At 38.0% G+C, this 15,746-nt stretch overlaps 2 protein-coding genes across 3 annotated transcripts in view; one reads left to right on the top strand and one right to left on the bottom strand.

Annotated features, from left to right (window-relative positions):
• LOC130721469 (uncharacterized) overlaps positions 1 to 5,250 on the top strand; it is a 28,039-nt gene extending 22,789 nt beyond the window's left edge. For both annotated transcript variants that reach the window (XM_057572264.1, XM_057572266.1), the window contains 2 exons: positions 4,194 to 4,267; positions 4,366 to 5,250. In XM_057572264.1, the coding sequence (XP_057428247.1) occupies positions 4,194 to 4,267; positions 4,366 to 4,723 (432 nt within the window). In that variant the 3' untranslated portion in view covers positions 4,724 to 5,250. The remainder of the gene's footprint in view (positions 1 to 4,193; positions 4,268 to 4,365) is intronic.
• A 5,583-nt stretch (positions 5,251 to 10,833) lies between these two features.
• On the bottom strand, positions 10,834 to 11,367 carry LOC130719459 (agamous-like MADS-box protein AGL62). The gene has a single exon (XM_057570086.1). The coding sequence runs from the start codon at positions 11,365 to 11,367 to the stop codon at positions 10,834 to 10,836; it is 534 nt and encodes a 177-aa protein (XP_057426069.1).
• Between the last annotated feature and the right edge of the window lie 4,379 nt (positions 11,368 to 15,746).

Raw genomic sequence — 15,746 nt, 5'->3', positions numbered from 1 at the left:
GGTAGGCGCGAGCCATTCCAAAGAATAGAAATATGAGAAGAGGTGACACAGCACATGATGAGGCGGATGGTAGGTTCCGGAAAGTCAAAATATTCCAAGGTCTCCTTCAGGAAATTCCAGGAAACACTATCATATGCCTTTTCCAAATCAATTTTGAAGGCCACCTTGCCCTTCTTTGCAGGAGAGTGAGCCATGTGATGGATAATCTCTTGAGCAAGAAAAGCATTGTCCATCGTCCCTCTTCCTGGAAGGAAACTATTTTGCGTAGGGCCAATCAAATCATGGAGGAAAGGCCGAAGCCTATTAACCAACACTTTGGTGATCAATTTATAGGTCACATTGCACAAACTAATGGGACGGAGTTCTTTAACCGTAGAAGGATGATCAACCTTCGGGATAAGGACCACTAGAATTTCCATCAACTCTTCATCCACCACTCCTGCCTGAAACGCTCCCTCTACCATCCTCCAAAGCGAGTCTCCAACATGATTCCAATATTTCTTGTAGAAAAAAGGTTGGAAGCCGTCTGGGCCCGGCGCAGTGAAGGACTTCATGCTCATTAAAGCTTCCCTAACCTCCACCTTGATTACTGGTTGCACTAGCATGTCTTGCGCTGCCGAAGTCAGTCTAGGGAACCGACTGTGGCTAAGAGCCGAAGCCGTTGTAGGGGGAGGGGCCGCAAAAAGATTAGTGAAGAAGTATTGCACCTCTTGCTTTAGCACCTCCCCGTCAGAACACCATTCACCATTCTGCAACTTAAGGTGGTGAATATAATTCTTTTTCCTTCTTATAACAGTTTGGGTGTGGAAGTACGCTGTGTTCCGGTCACCCAACTTCACCCTATTTTCTCTTGCTTTCTGGTACCACAAAAGCTCTTCTTGTCTCAAGATACTTCTATAGTCCCGCTGCAACTCCGCTTCAAAGAGAACCATATCTGAGGTGACTCTTAAATCAAGCTCTCGTTGGACCCCTCGAAGGCGAGCTTCCACACGCCTCTTCTTTCTGAAGATATTGCCAAAGACATCTTTGTTAAACTCCTGAGATGCTCTCTGTACCCTGCCAAGTTTTTGGGGAATACTCTCTTCCCCCGCTCTCCAAGAATTCTCAACTAAGGCTTCAAACTGAGAGTGTTCGGCCCATGCAGCAAGAAAACGGAAAGGACGGTCTTGAGTAGAGGCCAAGGTGAGGCCACAATGAAGAAGGAGAGGACTATGATCAGAGTGAACCCTGTTTAGAATCTCTACAAACGCATCAGGGAACGCCACTCGCCAATCTACATCGCCCAATCCTCGATCTAGCCGTTTAGACAAAACCAGCCTGTTGTTAGTCTTTCTGAACCACGTGTACTTCCGCCCAACAGAGCCCAGATCAACAAGATTACATCTATCCATGATTGAAGCAAAAAGGTCTGCTCTGCTAGGCAAAAATTCACCTCCTCTGACTTCAGAAGGTAAAAGGATTTCATTGAAGTCCCCCATAAGGAGCCAAGGTACCTGGACCATGCCACGCAGATGGAGAATCTGCTCCCACAAGTTCTCTCTCTGGTTCGGAATAGGGGAAGCATATACTGCACTGCACATCCAAGAAAAATTTGCTTTCCAAATCTCAAAGGTGACAACTTGAGGCTGATTATCTATTACACGAAAGTTCACATTGGAGCCCCTGTTTGCCAGCACCCATATCCCACCACTGAAGCCTCTGGCTTCCTCAATGAAAATAGGAACAAAACCAAGGGAGGTCCAGAATCTGTTCGCCCTTCGAAATTGGCATTTGGTCTCCAATAGAATAACCACGTCCGGTTTTTTACTATGGACAATATCTCTCATAGCAAGCTTCCCATGCTCATGGAGAGCACCTCTCACATTCCAGGAAACAATCTTAAAATCCTCAAAACCAATCATTAAAAAATTGATTGAAAGGTTGGGGAATATCCCCTGGGGCCCCGCAGCGATGGTCCCTCTAATCATTAATAATAATGGCATTGGTCTCCAGCTCGTCTTTCGACTCACCACCTTCCAATAGGAATTGGTCCCTATTGGAATCTCCTAAAATGGCCATGGCATCTCCATGAATTTCCTGTGGGTCCATAAGTGCACTTGGTCTCTGATTTATTTCCTCCCTTAAATCGTGGCCCCCACGCTCCCAATCTTCTCCTCTGATTCTACGTTTCTTATTAAGCTTTAATGCTTGGCTTGTGGGGCCACTTGGAGTTTGAAATTGAAAAACTCCAGGAGCCACAACCTTAACCACCTTGTGTTGCTCCCTAGTTTTCCGCTCCCCATCATTAGCCTTTACTTGCTCATCATTGCTACCTTGTTGTCCATTAAGATGCCCCTTGGAATCCTTGACCACGGCCTCTTTACTCTTATCGTTCCCATTAACGTGCTTGCCTTGATTTCCGCCTTTATTCCCTTGTCGACCTTTAACGGCCGTGTCCCCATCATTACTCCTAGGATGAGCGTTATTATTTTTGAATTTTCCCTGAGCTGTCTCAGCCGCCATCTTAGGACCTTGGCTCGCTGACTTCTTCTGATTCCTCTTCTTTTTGGTAACCGTCATCCATTTCCCCAAGGGCTCCACCTCAGCCTCATCATTGGCATTTAAACTTTGTCTCTCCATTTGAATTGCCTCTTCAATGCCTTTCTCCTCATTAATGTTTGTTTCCGTAACAACTTCTTCTGGTGCCAGGTTGGCATTGGTTTGAACGTCCATTGGCCCCACCATCCCAGCAACTTCCATCGTATCCTCGTGTGCCACCGGTGTTCCTGTTGCTGCCGGTGCCGGAGAAGGTTTCGGTGCCGGTGGTACTGGGCCACTACACTCCCGACTTCTGTGGCCATAGCAACCACATTTGGTGCAGATTACGTGGAGGCCCTCATACTCAACTTTATACCAGTAATCTTCAAGACATATCTTACCCACTACCGGTTTATCAAGGTCAAGCTCTACACAGATTCTAGCAAATCTGCCTCTTTCCGCCTTGAGAGTGTTCCTATCCAATTTGATTGGTTTGCCAATTGCCCTAGCTGCTGACAGAAGATAACTCTCATTATAGAACACCACATTTAGCCCAGGAATCCGAATCCACGCTAGTGTTTTCTTGACTCGCGCCGCCGGGGAGATGAACTCTGGGCTCCATGTTGCAACCGCCAAATAATGATCGAAGACCATCCATGGCCCTCCTCCCATAACCTTGCTTCTATCTTCGTCCCTGTCAAACCGAACCATGTAGAAGCCATTATCTACATCCATGAGATCAAATTCACCTGCCAGCCTCCATAGGTTCGTCAGTTTCACCTTCATGGTTTTATACCCAAGCTTCCTCCCTAGCAGGGAGATAACCAGAGCATTTTTCCAAGGGGAACACATGTTCTCAATCACATCACGTTCCACTACTATTTTGGGAAGCAGTGGGTTATCATTGACATAGATTACCTTCATTGTACCATTGTCAATCAGGTCCTCAAACTGCTGAGGGGGTGGAGCCGAGGTGCCTCCCATGAGCTTATCTTTGAAAGTCGTACGCTGCGCTTGAGTGCCATCATCCGGCGGCTGCGAGCTGCCTCCTCCCGTGGGAGAGAAAGCCGATGACTCGCACTCCATTTCTAGGGTCCACCCTTGCCAAATATTACTCTGTTTAAGAAAAAACTAATTCAAAATAGATTAAGCTCAAATGATTAGGCTTATTCTTTTGAAGATAAAAATGACTGAAGTTAGCCAGCCATTAAACAATCTGTAAAGCACATTTATCTTCAGTACCTTGAAAAAAATTGTCCCAAGTGAATTTAGACAATGATTTACCTGCTATTCATTTGGTTCTAAATTTTTTCCCGACTGTAATACTGTGCATTAACTATTATCATTGACTTATATCTTCACATGGCTATGTATTTAAAACTAGAAAAACTAGTTGAAGTTATACGTTGATATTTTAGATTATAAAATGAGCCGTCAATTGAGTCGAGACAAGGAGATCAAATCCCTAATCAATATGAAAGCTAAGAGAATCATTATTATTAATCTATAATTAATAGTTAATGAATTGGTACCTTATGGAAAATTTTATCTTTTTAGGATTTTTTTATTACTTTCAACTCAGGCTCATTTGAAATTTGTAATAATTGTAGATGGTACAGTGTTGACTGATTACATTTTTGATGAAATTTCTATAATGTTGCATATTGTCTTTGCAGAATCGACATGGCAAATCACGTGCGGCAGTCACTAATGATACAGAAATTAAGCCTGAAGATTCATCTGCCAAGGGGTATGATTTAATTTCATAAAAATATGTAGGCTGATTTTTTGTTTCTTGGAAGCTGAATTAGAACCCTCTCTAACTCTTTCCTTGTATCTTCTTTGCAGACCAGAGGGGAAACCCAACAAGTCAGGTACCCAAGATTTGGTTAAGCATACAAAGAGAAAGAGGGAGAATAAATTTAAGACAGACTTCCCAAGCAAAATTGAATCACAGAAGTCCTCTAGCAATGACGAGTTCAAATTAGCCAAGAGAAGTAAACATTCTAATGATAAAAATTACAAAGCAAGAAAGTCAGAAGGAATTGAAAAGAACAACAGAGGTCGGCCCAAAAGTTTTTCTGGTGGTGGTGGGAAGGGAAAGGTAAATCTGACAAGTTTGGAGAAGGACAAAGCAGCTTCTCGTGTAGGTATACGAGCTTCCAAACCACACAAGTTGGAAAGGAAGTTAAAAGGAAATTCATAGATGGCTGCAATATACTAACGTTGGTGGAACATTTCTTACAAGCGTGGCATATGTCACTGTTGTTTAGGTATTGAATCAGAATCGGAAGATACGTTATATAGAATTAAGCAGGAGTTCAGTTTTGCCCGCTAAGCGAGAAGCACTTTTACAAGGAACTCAGCTGCCTTTGTAGGATGATGCTTGAATCTACTGACTGAGAAAATGGAAGGCTGCTTACTGCAAGCATATTGTTGGGGGAGGAAGAGGTGCTGACTGGTGAGGATAACTGTTGTTGACACAGGATGACTTGCTTGATTGATTATTTATAGGAAAATACTAAATGACACGATAGATGCATTGGACGAAAGGCAGGATCGTGTTTTTATAAAACTTTTACTTTTAATTTGCTGAATTTGTATTTAAAAAAATATGATTTGTTTTTTTTTAAGAACATTGAATTAAATTAAGTCCGTGTGTATCATGAGCTAATACAGTCGTACTTCATAGTTCGTAGCAGAACTCATATATATAGTTTCCATCTTTTGCTTCGTAGCAACACTCATATATATAGTTTCCATCTTTTGCTTCGGCAGAGCATGCCTTTACTGATAATATATGGAGTGTGAAGTTCAGATTTTCATATTATTTGTTTTCATAATTGGTATATGTACACTTGTGGACAGTGAGCATCGTCAATACATTCCACAGGTGAATGATGTTTGCAATTGCGGATACACTTTTTCTACATGAGTGACTGAAAACAAATGTACGTGCAACAGAATTTCCATATCTCCAATTTGCCTTTTATTTTTCCTTTTTTTATGTGTGTACAGAAATTAAGGGAAACTAAATATATTATTGATGGGCATTAGTTTTGGTGCCACCTCAATTGATTCTCATGCCATCCCTTTTTTTTTCGCACTTTATTAAAATACCTTTAAAATCAATTTTCATCATTTACGTATCCTCTTCCTATCTTCACCAACCTCACCACCATCATCCTTCTTATATCCTTCACCATTCACTATCCTTTTTTTTTTTCAATCTCCACCATTGTCACAACTATCCAACATATTCATTTTTTCATCAATCATAACATTACATCACCACCATCTGCTTCTTACATTAAACGTACCTCGCCCACAATCATCTTCATCTCATCCAACTACATCACCGACAATTATCTTGTTCATCTTACTCATCATTATCGGCTCTTCCAATCTTCACCATTAAGGTTGGCCTCGCAATTACTTATCTCTTGGTGTTTTTCAACGTTTTTGCCCAGATAAATCATATTTTCTCCGTACCCGCAGTAGGTGCAAAACACACATTTTCCCCCTTGTTTGATACACTTTCTCACTTATAAGTGTGAAAATTAGCTTAAATGCGCACTTATAAGTGCGTGCTGCAAGGATCACGAATGCAACATAAAATTCTAACGTATAAGCGAATAAATTCGCACCTATAAGTGTGTGATGCAAGGATCACGAATGCAACATAAAATTCTCACTTATAAGTGTAAAATTTTATTTTAACAAATACAAATTTTGGGTTTATGAAAAAAGAGGAAGACATTAAAACTAAGGAGGGATGACATCAAAACCTTTCCCCATTATTGATTGGTACCGTGATATGTGGTATACACTGCAAATAGCTAACATAATCCATCCTATTATGCGTACGAGACGATTTTCCGCCTGACTGGAGGGGTTTAGCCAACCTTGAGGAGACGATTCCAACGATGGGATTGTTGGTCAGATAAGGCATAAGAGGACAATAATGGCAGCTGGAAAACGCCAGTGGTGGCTGGATAAGGGAGCGGAACTTGATGGAAAAGGAACACAGTAGTGGGTAAGGCCAGAAAAAACTGTTTGATTGAAGCACGACTAGGGGCAAGACTGGAAAAACTATCAGATGAAACGATAAAAATTATGAAAAGTCTCGTTTTATTATAAAAAAAAAAAGGTAAAACAAGAAAGAAAAATTAATCTAATTTTTGAAAATGAAAACCACCATAACACCAACCCCCCAATCACTTATAGGTTAACTAAGCTTTTGGTCTCGGTATAATAGGAGAAGTTTGAAAATAGTTTGTCGCTGGATAGATTAGTCTCGAATTATTGAGAAATTATCCAATTTTGATCTGTGTCGAAGGTGATGGTCTGGTGACCTTGCATGTGGCTTCACTAGAGAGTCCTGACATGCTTTGGTCTTGCCCTAGATCTACACAGGTAAAGTTGAACAATGATGATTGTTTTAAATTGCATAATAAGCATATTAGTTACGGGGTCTGCTTCGCAATGCTTGTGTCGCTTAGTTGGGTGGTTTTTAGTGTACCGTCGCTGGTTCTTGTGCTCTCTCTGGTGAGCTTTTGGGCATATCGTTTGTGAGAGTGACTTGTTGGATTCCATTAGGATGTTGGAAGCCTCTTTTGTGTCCTCTAACTTGGCAGCGATGTTGGGAGAGATTGTTGAAAAAAAAAAGGTAAAACAAGAAAGAAAAATTAATCTAATTTTTGAAAATGAAAACCACCATAACACCAACCCCCCAATCACTTATAGGTTAACTAAGCTTTTGGTCTCGGTATAATAGGAGAAGTTTGAAAATAGTTTGTCGCTGGATAGATTAGTCTCGAATTATTGAGAAATTATCCAATTTTGATCTGTGTCGAAGGTGATGGTCTGGTGACCTTGCATGTGGCTTCACTAGAGAGTCCTGACATGCTTTGGTCTTGCCCTAGATCTACACAGGTAAAGTTGAACAATGATGATTGTTTTAAATTGCATAATAAGCATATTAGTTACGGGGTCTGCTTCGCAATGCTTGTGTCGCTTAGTTGGGTGGTTTTTAGTGTACCGTCGCTGGTTCTTGTGCTCTCTCTGGTGAGCTTTTGGGCATATCGTTTGTGAGAGTGACTTGTTGGATTCCATTAGGATGTTGGAAGCCTCTTTTGTGTCCTCTAACTTGGCAGCGATGTTGGGAGAGATTGTTGATATTTCTACTCGGTCGTGGCGTGTCTCACTCTGACATATTCGAAGAGAGGCTAATTCGTGTGCTGATATATCGCCATATACATATATATATATATATATATATATATATATATATTGTGATCGTTAAATTGTTTTAATCCGGATCGTTCATGATCAGATCTAACATCGTGATTTATTCTAACATCGTGAGCATATAAAAACATCTTTCTCATAATATACATGTTTTTATATGCGAAGATATGAATAAATCACGATGTTAGATCTGATTATAAAATATAAATAGTCCAAATTAAAACAAATTAATAATCATATGATCACTTAAAAAAGTTATGTGAATTTTTAAAAATGTCTTAAAAAGTCACACCTATTCATAATTAATCTAACATTCTTGATTTATTTTCATATTCTCACATAAGATCACTTTTCTCATAAGATATATATATATATATATATATATATATATATATATTCTTAACCATATCCATGGCTAAATTTATCGAAATGAAATGTAGCATCTGAAACTTCAAATAGCTTATTTGTAACCAACATGTGTTTGGTTCAAGTGGTACATGTTTGATTCCCCTAAGCAAGGTTTCTAGTTCGAGTCTTGTGGATGGAAAAAACCCTGTTGAGAGAGTTAGCCCCACCATGATGTGGATGTTCCCGACTCGATTAGGATTGCCTCCGAAGAAGAATACATTTTTAGACAAAAAAAAACTTATTTGTAATGTAAGATCCAACTTTCAATTACCCTTTCAGAGGCAATCCTGTTTTACATAAAAAAAAAAAAAAAGCTTATTTATAATGTAAGATCCAACTTTCAATTACCCTTCCATAAAATCCTACAACTTTCCCATCTACGGTTGTAATAGATCAAATTAGTATAGTTAAATAGTTTAAATAAATTATAATATTATTATATTCCATTTTTTAAGATGCTTTCAATTAATTCACGAAAGGAAAATGAAAAACTTGACTTGAGGTAGCCGGTCATTACAGTTTTTGAAAACAGTATTTAAAAACTGTTTTTGAAAAGTGTTTTTAACGAATAAATGTTTAAATTATATATTTTTAAATTATATATTATTGGAATATGAAAACCAAAAACTGAAATAGAAAATATCTTTTAACTGTTTTGGTATAAATTTTAGTTTTAAAAAATGAAAAATGAGAACTATTTTCAAAAATAGGATTTAAAAACAAACAAGTTTTGTCATTGAATAATTGTTCAAGTAGTAAGAGCTATGCGACATACATATAAGTTAGGGGAGGTCAGGGATCAATCTCTAAAGTCTAAAGGGTGCAATTTATTTTTCCGATGTAAAAAATAAATTTTTAAATTTACAGTTTATAAAAACAGAAATCAATTTTTAAAAACTATAATCAAATATGTTCTAGATCTTTCTAATATTTTTTTTCTAACTATGGGCCGGAATAACTCTCTTATCAATTTTTTTAAAAGTAAAAATTTATTGAAATAAAATGATTTGTGATACGGGCCCTCTCCATGAAGGTCTAACCAACAGCCTTGCCAAAGATCTAACCTGCAAAAAATCAAAATCCAAAATATCCTTAATCATAAAACCCCACCAGCATAATAGCGTATCACACAAATTTTTCTTTTCGGAGTAATTTTGATTTTTGTCCCTATATAAGCATTAAAAAATTAAAATTAGCTATGGAGGAATTTCACATAACAAATTATGCCTGGATGGCTGACAGTATGTGCAGACAGAAAATCACCAAAATGGCTTCCATAAAGTTGGGATCTATTTCAATGAAAAATTTAGAGAGATCAATATGTCAATAATTTGCCGTAGGGAAAAAACATATTTAACCTATGTTTTGGATTTTCTTCTAACTTATACAGTAAAGCCCCATATCATATTATCTCCAAAGAATAACTCAAGTGATAAGAATTATGAGACATATTGGTTGGGAGAAAAAAATTCAGGGACCAATTATTGGTGGGTATAATTTATCTTTTGAATGTAAAAAAAACCAAAATATTGTTAGTGTTCTGAGTTTTTCCGACTATTATACATTTATACCATGTAAACCTTAAAAATTTCTGGAATACTCTGGAAAAATTGCATCATTTTCACCTAGGATTAATAGACAATATAATACTTTTCCTTTTATACCATTCATGATAGTTGATTGAAATCTGAATGCATAATCAATCATGAAGTGTTCTATGAGGGGATTAAAAGGCAGCGCAAAACTGCAAATAGTTCTTTCATGATAAGAGTTTGGTAAAATTACTTGAGTTGCATGAAGGTGGGGTATCTAATGACAGGATTTTTTTCTAACTTATATATTGGATTATTTATTCTAATATACAATTTTCCTTATTTTTTCTGAATCCCCAGCATCAAGCAGAACTGAATTCATCCTAATTCCCAAGCACATGCCCTCTCGTGCAATAGTTAGTTTAGCTGTAAAGAAACCAAATTCATTTGCAGATCAGTTATATTTTTTCCTTCATTTGTTGTATAATGTATTAAAGATATATATATATATATATATATATATATATCTTTAATACATTATACAACAAATGAAGGAAAAAATATATATATATATATATATATATATATATTTTGGACAAACCAAACTTATATATTAAAGATAAGGGTATAAACCCAAAGTGCAAAATACAATAGGGATAGTACATGAAAAGCATAAGACAGAAACAAAAATAATTGAAAAAAACACACATAAGATAGCAAAGAACTAGGCTTAGCTAATAAAACAGCATCAGACCCTTCTCACAACTTCAAACCAACCGGGACCTGCTGAATCTTGACTCCAGAAACGTCTTAAAGGATGCAGGGGCCGTCTCATGAGATATTGTATATTTTTATACATATTTGTTAATAGAATTAAATCAATTAATAGAATATATATTGAGTTCAATCCAAAAAGAAACCGGGGAAAATCATTGACTGGGTGGAGCAATCACAATTTTTTGAATAGATAAACACCCATTAAAGAAGAAAAATTCTAGAGAAGATTATGATTTACTCGCAAAATTCATTACTGAAAATAATATAAAAAACATCTCAAATTAAACCGGAAATGCCTAGCTAATGCAGGAAGAAAATAAAATAGAAAGAACATAAACCAGTTGTGAAACTACAAAACTGATTTCTTCATCCTCGCCAATTCATTTGCTTTTATTACCAGATTTACCCTTAAGTCATCTAAACACAACATAAATTGCTCAACTTGATCAACCCTCATCTCCTCAATCGGATCGTTCCACCATTCTCCTACGTTCAAAAACTTCATAAATTCCATCTCTTCTAGTGTCTTCTCCTCCATCTCCAATCTCTTTATCGCCGCCTCGTATCGTTTATTGTACCCTTCATATGTTGAAGGCATGGGTCTTGGCTTTCCAGGTTCCGAATCTTCAGAAGTAGTTCCATTGAGATAGCGAGTGATGACGGTTTTTGGGTTGGGATGGCCAAAGCAGAACAATTTTCCACCTGGAGAAAACACAACAATTGCTATTTGAACATCGCATAAAATGCATAGTTCACTTGCTTTCTTGAACAGGACTGGGCGTCGTTTCGAGAACGTGATCTGCTTATATTCTTTCTTGACAATCTTCTTGATCTCAATGTTCTTGTGGCCTGTGGTTTTCTTCTCCTGATTCAACATATCCATGGAGAATGAAATGAGAATCAGAAGTGTTATCTAGGGTGAATTGCACTTGATTAGGTATATTGGAGTGGCTTATTTATAATGCGGCCTTGTACTTATCCTCCCTACGATTTCGACCTATTTAAGATTCTAATCAAATTCTTTTCAAAAAAAAGAAGATTCTAATCAAATTAGTATAAATCATTTGAGGTTTCATTTGGTAAGAATATTTTTGTTTATGGAAACCAAATTTGATTGCTTTTTTCGTCCTAGTAGTGGATATCTAGAGTTTCCTAAATTCAATTTCTTATTTGTGAAGAAATTAACAAAACAAGATTTTGCTATTTCTGAGACATAGAGAATATATATATCACGGATTTGTTGAGCCACACGTTACATCTGATTAAAATATGGCTTTTATTACTCTAATACTGGGCTTTTAGCGGGCTTTTAGCGAACATTCCAATCGCTGGTAAAAATCATGCCGTCATGCCATTAGTTATACAACCGTCACTGTTTCTTGCGCCGCGAGTTAACGTTGTTTTTAAGCAACTGCTGGAAGAACCGCTGAAAAACCAATTCAAATTCAACTTCGGAAAATAAATTGTATTTGATTCGAAACGGCCTATGAGACGAGATACTGAGAAAGAATAAAGAGAAAGGCAATCAGCTAGTGAAACCCACCTAAAAAAAAATTTCAGAAGGTATAGTTTATTTCAAGCCCAAGAGAATGTGTTATTGAACAATAGTGCAATCAGTTACATTCTTTGAACCAATTTCCTTCTCTATATTTTACATAATTAGAATTTTTAAGAAAATGTGAAAGGAATCTTTAGGGGCGTTTGTTAGGTAGGTGGACATGTTCCGCCAAACAAGATACTTGCGAGACCTTAACGTTAGGACAACGCTGGATAAGGCGAGTCAACGAAAGGGCTCGCTAGTATCCAGATAGGTTTAGTTAGGCGTATGGGTCAATACTAAGGCCCAATAAACCATAGACAAGGCCCAAATGTAATAGATTTAAGTTTAGGGTTTAGCCCCACTATAAAAGTCTAACCTCATTCATAATAAAGGAGGGTTCTCTCTTTGGCATAACAATGGCTACCGATCCTACCATGAACCTTAGATGAAGACCTCAATGTTCATGTAAGAACATTTTGGCACCCACCGTGGGGCCGGAAAAACGTCCCCCACTTCCATTGATGTGAACGGCGTAAAGACGCCATGGCAGCTTTTCTTCTGATGGGTGGAGTAGAGGCTTGCAAACCAGCTACTCAGCTTTGAGTTTTAGCAATCGAGAATTGCGTACCAAAGGTAATACAACCGTCCTCACGACGAAGATCGGAGCGGAGCAGTAGAGACGATGGAAGATGGTGGAAGTATATCCTCTCGTCTTCTTGATGCTTTTCGTTCCAGATCTGCTTGGTTTGTCCCTCTCCTTTGCTTCACTCACAGAGCAGAACGAGAATGAAGATGAAGAGCAGAGACGGTGACCCTCCCTGATCACGCGGCGGCGAGTCCAGTGATAGCAATAAAGGACAGAACGCGGCGGGTCTGTGTCATCGTGTGCAGCACCAAACCTCTTTTCAATTCGCGCTACCTCCCTCTGTTCACGGCTCCAGTAGTGCCGTCGGCTTTTCCCTCAGCTTTTGATCCCAAACCGTGTTATGATCTGAGCTAATTGAATTTGCCCTGAGTGTCGACAACAGAATTGAGATAGTGCACCAGCTCTCTGTGAAAGAGCGGGGAGAAAAATGTCAGATCAAGCGGAACGTTCCTATGAGTGGGAACACACCAACTGTTTGACGAAATGCTTCACTGAAATTTTGCATCCTCGAAGGTTACAATGTGCCAGTCAACTCCGTCATCATTTATCAGGGGAGTGTTACTTCCTTTTCACCGGATTTATTTGCTAATTTCGCATATGTGAATTCTTATCTATCATTTAAATTGGTGTACCATGACTGAAATTGTGGTATGGATTGGCATAATTTTACTTCCTTTACTGCTTGACACCCCATGCTTTGAAAATCTGGTGGAATAGAGGCTAGGAAGATTAATTTTACACAGTAAAAGAAGATCGTTATATTGCTAGCTAGTTATTTTGGTCCTAAGTGTGAACCTCCTTCCATGATTCATTGCTTGTGCTCATTGATCTGTTAAGATGATTTGCTTCTTTGAATTTGATCTAAACCCAGAAAGGTTGCAGCCATGTAATCTATGCACAAAGAACATTACTTTTGTCTATTAACTTGGATAAGACCCGCTTTTTCAAAAATTTGAACTAGCTTCAACATCAAGTGTCCTTTAATACAAAATTTGAACTTACCATAACTTGTACCTTCCTTGATATCAACTTGCTATCAAGAAAACTATAATTTCAATGCTGACCTTGCTATATGAAGAAAATAATAGGTTGGTTATTTGTTTGTTTGTAGGGACGCATATGCATGATCTGTTAGGTGTATGAATCAGCATGAACAATGTGAATATTTAGGCTGATCTGAGAATGCAAGAATCAGGAAGGGAAGAGCAATTTGTTTCCGCTTGAGCATTCTGGGTTGATGATAAACATCACTGTCATGAACCAGGGGAGTATAATATTCTTACTGCTAGCCTGGTTATCTGATCTCAGCTCTACCTTTCTGACAATTTTAATGCACACTGCCTATCTGATAGATCACCTCAGTGATTTATTGAATATATGCATATGGGCATATATCCACAATCTGCACAATCTTATGAATTTTCTCTTTTCTTTTGATAATGGTACTTTGAAGAACAATCTTGCAGCTTTAATTTAATGAACTTTTGGAAGGTGTATAATTTTAGAAGATGTTATATATCCTTATATGAATCTGAACTGTTTGAGTTATGAAAAATAAATGAGCTTCAACCTTGATGAATGAGGAAGTTTAAGGTGATTTTAATCAAGTAATCTTTGCTAATGATTTGTTATATTTCCGGCAAGACAGGCTCTTGAAAAGATGTTAAAGTATGTTTGCTGTATGATCTAAAACTGGTTACATTGATCTTAATGTATTTGCTGTCACTTTACTGTCTTGATTTAACAATAGTTGAAATAAACTCTAAGCTGGAATATCTTAACAAAGCAAGCACATAGCAATTCCTCCTATGAATAAATTTTGCTGCAAACTGTTGTTCTCATTACCTCCTACTCATCCCCAAATGACTCCTACATGTGTGAAAAATTCTCGGATTAGACCTGATCTGAATTCTGAAAGCGATATTGTTTGGATGCTTTTACAAAGATCTCTCAAATGAGGCATGATATGCTAGCTTAACTCTATCTAGCTTGCATAGTTCTGCTATTTTAGGAATTGTCTATTGCTGGTTCTGATTTTATTTTTCTTAGGATTTCCTCACTATGGCTATATTCCTATACAGTAGCATCCATTGTTGATAGTACTCGTTTTATGTGAATGTGAAGTTTTCCTCAATATACAAATACATGATCAGGTTTCTTTTATGTGAATGTACTATTAATTCCCGGCAGAGGGACTTCTTGTTATGCCTTATGCTTTTAATGTTGATTATGGTTACACTTCCACACAATTGAAATTTGTCATTCACAAAATGCAAATGAATTTGATATCAAAGGAATAGCTTAAATGGAAAGTCCAATTGGATGGTGTTACAAATTGATATTTATAGTACAAGTATAAGACTCCATGACTAGTAAGGCTGAGTTTATGAGATTATGTCATTAAGGACGATTTATGGCAAGGTACGTTGTGCGCCAAACTTGGGTTGGACCCGCCAACTACATGTTGGATAGTGGCAACGCAGTTAACCGGGGTTGGTCCCGCCAGCTATATGTTGGATAGGAACCGCCCGTTTCAGCGCGTAATGAGCTGCGTCATGTGACTTGGTTGATCACATCACCGAAACCTGGGTTGGACACGTCGACTACATCGTTGGATAGTGCCCACCCAGTTCGCGCTTAAAAGAGCCGCGGGACCACATGAGATGCCAATAAAAGAATCTCAACGAAAGGCAAAACATGTGCCAACGGTTAAGGACAATCCTTTTGATGTCCTCATGTATTTGAGACTTTGTTCTTGCCGCTTCATGTGACTTGGTTGTTCACATCTCCAAAACCTAGGCCGGTCTCGCCTACTATATGTGGGATAGAGATCGCACAGTTCGCCCTTTAAGAGCCGCATTAAGACTTGAGGCGCGAATGAAGCGACCTCATAACGAAGTGAAAACAGGCCGAGTGTAAAAGCAAGGTCAACAAACAAGTTATTTGCATCTCGCCACTGTTGTCACTCTCAAAACATTTGGTTGTTGGTGGTATTTGAACTTTATTTCTAGATTACATGTTTAGCGAATTAATGATAAGTTCAAAAGTATGATTCTACAAGTCAATTTCTTCAATA

This window comes from Lotus japonicus, chromosome 5 (assembly GCF_012489685.1).
Source record: "Lotus japonicus ecotype B-129 chromosome 5, LjGifu_v1.2".
NCBI lineage: Eukaryota > Viridiplantae > Streptophyta > Magnoliopsida > Fabales > Fabaceae > Lotus > Lotus japonicus.
This window is presented reverse-complemented; position numbering and strand designations above follow the sequence as displayed.

Bases quoted from the DNA above. Each gene is read 5' to 3' on its own strand.
- LOC130719459 (XM_057570086.1), bottom strand. From the start codon at position 11,367: ATGGATATGTTGAATCAGGAGAAGAAAACCACAGGCCACAAGAACATT.